This window comes from Austrofundulus limnaeus, unplaced genomic scaffold, assembly GCF_001266775.1.
Source record: "Austrofundulus limnaeus strain Quisiro unplaced genomic scaffold, Austrofundulus_limnaeus-1.0 Scaffold3, whole genome shotgun sequence".
Taxonomy (NCBI): Eukaryota; Metazoa; Chordata; class Actinopteri; order Cyprinodontiformes; family Rivulidae; genus Austrofundulus; species Austrofundulus limnaeus.
In genome coordinates, this window is record NW_013952405.1 from 7,176,791 (window position 1) to 7,184,026 (window position 7,236).

General features: G+C 46.3%; 1 protein-coding gene across 6 annotated transcripts in view; it reads left to right on the forward strand.

Moving 5' to 3' along the window:
- rerea (arginine-glutamic acid dipeptide (RE) repeats a) overlaps window positions 1–6,654 on the forward strand; it is a 146,634-nt gene extending 139,980 nt beyond the window's left edge. For 4 of the 6 annotated variants that reach the window (XM_014020440.1, XM_014020449.1, XM_014020431.1 and 1 more), the window contains 6 exons: window positions 121–1,496; window positions 1,907–2,129; window positions 2,208–2,925; window positions 4,111–4,284; window positions 4,397–4,577; window positions 4,668–6,654. In XM_014020440.1, coding sequence (XP_013875894.1) covers window positions 121–1,496; window positions 1,907–2,129; window positions 2,208–2,925; window positions 4,111–4,284; window positions 4,397–4,577; window positions 4,668–4,701 — 2,706 coding nt within the window. In that variant the 3' untranslated portion in view covers window positions 4,702–6,654. The remainder of the gene's footprint in view (window positions 1–120; window positions 1,497–1,906; window positions 2,130–2,207; window positions 2,926–4,110; window positions 4,285–4,396; window positions 4,578–4,667) is intronic. The other 2 variants (XM_014020457.1, XM_014020465.1) reach the window with 2 other exon arrangements.
- The last annotated feature ends 582 nt before the right edge of the window (window positions 6,655–7,236 follow it).

The window sequence follows — 7,236 nt, forward strand, 5'->3', positions numbered from 1 at the left end:
CACACACACACACACACACACACACACACACACACACACACACACACACACACTACAAGTGTGTTTATTGTGAATTTCTGAACCGGGTGTGACGAGCCTCACTCATCCTGTTTTCCACAGGAGCTGAGCCGACCGGACTCGCCTTCAGAAGGCGAGGGGGAGGGTGAAGGTGAGGGCGAGAGCTCTGAYGGGCGAAGCATCAACGAGGAGCTCAGCAGTGATCCAAAAGACATCGACCAGGACAACMGGAGCTCCTCCCCGAGCATCCCGAGCCCACGGGACAACGAGAGCGACTCGGATTCCTCTGCCCAGCAACAGCAGCTCCTGCAGAGCCAGCACCCTCCAGTCATCCAGTGTCAACCAGGCCCATCAGCTGCCTCCTCAGCACCTGCTCCACCTCCAGCCTCAGCTTCCTCTCTGCCCCCACAGGTCTCCCCTGCAGCTGCCTCCACTTCTCTACCTCCTCAGCCTCTGGCCCAGACGAGTCCACTGTCTCTTATCCAGTCCGGAGCATCACTTCACCCTCAGAGGCTACCGTCTCCTCACTCCCCCATGACTCAGGCTCCGCCTCCTGGCCCCTCAGTCCCACCTCAGTCTTTACCCAGCCCGCATCATGGACCCATTCCCACCATGCCGCACCCACTACAGCCTGGACCGTCACACATGCCGCACCCTCACGCCATGACCCCTCAGGGATTCCCTGTGGGTCCCCCTCAGGTCCCGCCTCCCCCCATCTCTGTTCAGTCGCAGCAGAGGGCCCACACGCCTCCTTCTCAGTCGCAGTCATCTTCTCAGAGCGGAGGCCCGCCTCCCAGAGAGCAACCCTTGCCCCCTGCACCCATGTCCATGCCTCACATCAAGCCCCCTCCGACCACACCCATCCCTCAGATGCCCACCCCACAGCCCCACAAACACACGCCTCACGTTTCGGCTCCTCCGTTCCCCCAGATGCCTTCAAACCTGCCTCCACCTCCTGCTCTGAAGCCCCTCAGCTCCTTATCCAACCATCATCCTCCCTCAGCCCACCCACCTCCCCTCCAGCTCATGCCTCAGGGGCAGCAGCTCCAACCTCCACCAGCCCAGCCTCCAGTTCTCACTCAGTCCCAGAGCCTCCCGCCTTCATCCAGCCACCAGCCTCCCACAGCTCCTCCACTTCCACCCTCCACAGCCCCACACCCCAGCGGGCCGCCCCAGCCGACTTACTCCTCGCACCCTTTCAGTACCGTTCTACCTCCAAACGGCCCGCCCCCATCCTCGTCGAACTCTATGCCCAGCTTACAGCCGCCGTCATCTTCTGCGCCGTCCTCTTCCATCTCCATGCCACTGCCTGCCTCGGTCTCTTGTGCCGCTCCAGGCCCAGCGGTTCCACCTGTGCACATCAAGGAGGAGCCCGTGGACGAAACAGAAGAGCCAGAAAGTCCGCCGCCTCCGCAGAGAAGCCCCTCCCCGGAGCCCACCGTCGTCGACACTCCCAGCCACGCCAGCCAGTCCGCACGGTACGTCTGAAAACCAAATGAAACACAGGAGGGAAAAGTGTTCAAAACAAGCTTTCAAAGCTACGATTAACCTTTAGGAGGCTGATGACTTAAAATTAGGAGGGATGTAACGTGGGGAGATTAATTACAGTGAGGTGTGAGTGAGTTTTCAATCTGCCTATCTGGAGTTGCCTTGTGTTTAAGTGACTGTCAGGCTGCAGTAATCAGTTTTAATTCACAGTCAGCTTAGCAGGAAAAGTGGCTGCTAACCTTCTTCAGTAATAGACAAGTGTAAGCTAATATAAAATGGGTTTTGATCTAAATGTGGCATTAACACCCACTTCCAGTTCAAAAGATCCAACTTGTTTGTAATGTTTATTAACTATGAACTGTTTCTGAACTGAAGTAAGTTTCCGATGTGTTTACAACAGGTTCTACAAGCATCTGGACCGAGGTTACAACTCGTGTGCTAGGACCGATTTCTACTTCACTCCGCTGGCTTCATCCAAACTGGCCAAAAAGCGAGAGGAGGCTCTGGAGAAAGCCAAGAGGGAAGCAGAACAGAAAGCAAGAGAGGAGAAGGAACGAGAACGGGAGAGGGAAAAAGAGCGGGAAAGGGAGCGGGAGCGTGAGAAGGAGTTTGAACGTGCATCAGTGAGTGTTTGTTTTATCTGTTTGTATTAAAGAGTTTTGTCACACGACACGTCTGACACTCGACGTTTGTCCTCACAGAAACCCTGCAGTTCCTCACATGAAAGCAGAATGTCTGAACCTCAGATGGCTGGCCCGGCTCACATGCGCCCCCCCTTTGACGGCCCGCCCACGACGATCGCAGCCGTGCCTCCGTACATCGGTCCGGACACGCCGGCCCTGCGCACCCTCAGCGAGTACGCCAGACCCCACGTCATGTCGCCCACCAACCGAAACCACCCCTTCTTCGTGTCCCTGAACCCCGACCAGCTGCTGGCCTACCACATGCCCAGCCTCTACAACGCCGACCCGGCCATGCGGGAGCGGGAGCTGCGCGAGCGGGAAATGCGCGAGCGGGAGATCCGGGAGAGGGAGCTCAGGGAACGGATGAAGCCCGGCTTCGAGGTCAAACCCCCAGAAATGGACTCGCTCCACCCCTCCACGAACCCCATGGAGCACTTCGCACGGCACGGGGCCCTCGCTCTACCTCCCATGGCCGGCCCCCACCCGTTCGCCTCTTTTCACCCGGGTCTGAACCCACTAGAGCGTGAGCGGCTAGCCCTTCCTGGGCCTCAGCTGCGGCCGGACATGAGCTACCCAGAGAGGTTGGCCGCAGAAAGACTTCACGCCGAGAGGATGGCCACGGTGGCCAACGACCCCATCGCACGACTCCAGATGTTCAACGTCACGCCGCACCACCACCAGCACTCACACATCCACTCCCACCTCCACCTTCACCAGCAAGACCCTCTTCACCAAGGTGAGCCAAACCCTGTATACACCTTTAACAGAAGTTGAACTAATATTCAGATAATTATTCAAAGTTTAATGAGAAATTTGGCTTTTCTGCCCAAATTTTGGATATTTTTCTAGTTATTGTGAAATAATGTGCTTTGACACGAAGCAGTAAGATTTATATGATTTACTAGTTGCCACAGAAATAAAACAGTTTATGCATGTTTTTTATGAGAATCTGTAATGAAAGATTCTCTGAAGTTTGAAGATGTCAGGATTGTGAAATGTGTCATTTTAGAAAGGAAGTAAAACGTTTTTCTTTTTTTAAACAAGCAGTAGATGAGTTGAAATTAGTGTATTTTTACGGGTCAGGTTGTGTATTTAGAAAAAAAGATGAAAAAAGATGATGTAGTTATTTTACTACATATTAGCTAGCAGAGGTGTATAGTAACAAAGTACATATACTTTGTTACAGTACTTTAGTTGTTTTTTTGAGGATCTGTAATTGAGTTAGTTTAGTGGTAACTTTTACTTTTGTTACATTCAAAACAAAAACAATACTTCTTTAATTTAAAATTTAACCCCTTGTTACCTGCAACAAATTTAAATATGACCAACTCATCATGAAAGTTGTTTATGCACTATAAATAAATAAAGTGTTGAATTTACCTGATCAAACTGGTTCCACTAAAACGAGGTGAGCAAACTGAGCAATTTGCACTTTTTTAAAGAAAATATGTAAATTGTTTTACTTTTACTCGAGTCAAATTAGTGGAACCAGTTAACAAAACCTGGTTAATTAAATTCAACACTTCATTTTTTGTTTGTAGAAGTACTTTTACGTTCCTGATTATTGTGAGCAGTTTTATGACTTTTTAGTTAAGTACTTTTCTTATCAGTGAAATTAATTTTCACCAGTTATTTTCTGTTAAAGTATTTTTACTTATACTTAGTTATTTTATTCAAGTACTTTATACTCCTCTGTTAGTCAGCTGTGATTTGTCAGTGAATATTTTGTTACTTTTCTCATCACATTAAAACATGAATGAAAAGGACTTTATTKAAATACTACAGCAGGTTAAACTGCACACAACCATGAGAGGAGTAATATCTGAAGTATTTATCTTGTCTGCTGCATGTTGCTGTCTGTGATAACACTGTTGTTGTTGTTTTGAGTGTACCTTGATCCTAAGACTCTGACCCCGAGTAGGTGGTGGTGAATGTCTCGTTTGTCCTCCAGGCTCCGGGGCCCACCCGCTGGCAGTAGACCCCCTGGCAGCCGGCCCTCACCTTGCTCGCTTCCCCTACCCGCCAGGAACCATCCCCAACTCCCTCCTGGGCCAGCCGCCGCACGAACACGAGATGCTGCGCCACCCTATGTTCGGTAGGTTCCCCACAAGGTTTCAGCTCCTAAAACAAAACAAAAAAAATCATCCCATCCGATCTGTCATTCTGAGCTCTGCGATGATCCTGATCCCGCTCTCTTCGTTTCGCAGGTGCTCCATATCCACGGGAACTGCCAGGAGGTCTTCCACCACAGATGTCCGCAGCCCACCAGCTGCAGGCCATGCACGCCCAGTCGGCGGAGCTGCAGCGGCTGGCGATGGAGCAGCAGCAGTGGCTCCACGGACACCATCACATGCACGGAGCGCCGGTGCCTGGTGATGACTTCTACAGGTCTGCTCCTCAACAAGCTTCAGACCTGAAACACAAACCACTTGAACCATCTGAWTTTTAACATCTGTTTTATTTATTCATTTATTTTAGCAGATTGAAGAAGGAAAGTGACAAACAGCTGTAACCAGCCGGGGTAGCGAGGAGCCAACGAGTGCAGGACACAGGAAGTTGTCACAAAGCCRTCTTGTAGAGGCTCTATGTGGACCTCACAACATCCAGTTCTGAAAAACAGAAAAAACAAAAGACCAAGTCTTCTGAGAACTTTACATAATGTTTCATTATTGTTTCAGTCAAGGACCTTTTTATTTTATTTTTACTATTATTTTTCAAGACATTGACTTTCGTTGGTAAATTARTGACAACATCCTCAAGACTCCTGCATGACAAGCTTCCCAGACATTTTTTTTTCTGTAGGTGCTAGAACAAGACACTGTGCTTAATAAGAGAGAGAGAGAAAGACCTGTCAGACCATTTATGGAAAAATAACAAGTGCTATCTTAAATTCAACATTTATTTTATTACATTGTTGGAGGTTTTTCATAATTTAAAAATGAAAAAAAAAAGCTACCGCATGGCCGTTTTGAGTCTGTAAATAGTATATATAAACATATAATTATTATTATAATTATTATTATTATTATTCCTAGGTGTGGACTCCAAACCAAGTTGTTTTCAGCCTCCTGTTGATTTGTTTTGAAGCATTATCCCTTGTTTCAGAGGGGAGCGCCATGGCATTATACGAGCATTTTCTGTGCTGCGCTTCAGTTGTGACATCACTGTGTTAGATTTAGTTTCATATACACTATTTTATGTCAAACATAAGCCCCTCCCCCCCTCATGTTACCCATCCATTCATCACGTGTGACACGCAGCAGGTTGTCAGAACGTTTCCACACGTTTAGTTACTGATTTAAAACACTTGAAGGCGCTCCGATTCTGTAAAACGAGGAGAACTTTGCACTGATGGAGCGTCGCTGGGCTCGATCGAAACCGTTTTATCCTTTTGTCGTATTTAAATCATCAGAATGAACAGTTTTTATCACTTTGTGGTGTTTTAATTTTTTTAACATGATTTTATTAAGATTTTTACCAATTTAGACACACTGATGTGTTTCAGGCTGAACTGAAGGACGGTGAAGTTGCTTCAATACATGTTAAAAATTCAGAATTTCAATGCTTTAGTTTATATTTTTAATATTTGAGTGATTTAAAGTTTTCTCTGGTTCAGTTTTAGCTACGAAGCAGCCCAGGTTGAAACAATGTTCACTGTGACTCAGACTGGGGAGGGGGCGGGGCTGCTGACACACGTAGGGAGGAGGATTTAGTGTGTATTCCTCACATGCCTTGATTCCTTTTTGGACACACACTGTGGCGTTTGTGTGTGTGCGCCACTGACTGTTACATGTGTTGTCACATCAGTGCACAAGCAGATATTTTTTAAATTTCTTGTTTTGTTTTATTTTTTTATTTTTTTTTGCAGCCATGATCCGAGTTCTGCATCAAATCCATGCACTAAGACTGTTTGACCGTCATGGACACTTTAAAAACAAACAAAGCTGTGGCTTTTCTTACGTTTTTATGTTATTTTAACCAGTTGAAGAAACTGTAACTGCATTTAAAAGTGACCACAGCTTCCCACAGAGCACTATGTTTTCACGCAAACGCCATCGAACTCTTTCCTTCCCGGCTTATTGAAAACGCTGACGACAGCCTGTCGCTCACCCATTCCCGTCTCCCTCCCTCTTCATCATCGTCATCGTCACTCCTCAACGGTTCCCTCGCCTTTTTATTCCCTTTTTGTGTCTCCGAAGCCTTTGGTGTTAAGTGTTGTCAATGGTTTAGCTTCTTGTTTCAAAGCGGCAATAGCAGAATGTAAATTCTGACTGCTAAGATTTATATATATACTGGTATCTTGAAGCTTATTGTACATATGAGTAGTCGCCATGGGATGACACAATGTAAACAAAAAGTAGAAATAATAAGAAAAATTGTGAGTCCTGTGTTCTCTCCATTTGAGTATTTTGTAATTTTTTTGAAAAATTTGTGGAATTAAAATAAATAAGTTACACCACAGAAAGCAGATTCGTGTTTTGTTTTTTTCAGATGCCTGATGAGTCAAATCTAAATCTAATCCTGTTTTAAAGGTAAACCCACTGCTCAGATCCCTTAAAAGAAGCATATCTCTCTCCGTCTTTTCTGCCAAGTTTTTAGAATAGCCTTTTATTGGACAGAGTTGTTGTTTTGGTGAAACCTTGACACTCGAGACGTTGCCACAGTTGACTCCAAAGAGTTCATAATAATTTTAAACAGATTTGACCTGATCAGTGCTCAAAGTGTGTGTTTGGGATCAGCTTTACCTAATCGTAGCTCCATCTCTCCAAAACTGACTGAACCAGAGCCATTTGTTGTGGTTTTTCAGGTCCGAGGCAGCCATCTTGAACCAGATTTCTTCAATGAGCTCTTTCTGCAAGTTTTGTTCCATTTGTTCATGAGATATTTTGCTGACAGACACATGCAGCAGAGCATAAAAATGCTCCAGATTCCTCCTGGTTTTATATATTTGAGATAATGTCAGCTGTTTCTTGTATGTATTGTTTCTAGTATACATTTCTTTTTCTGGCAGAACAGATGAGTCTTGTTTTTTTTCCCCTCAGCTTCA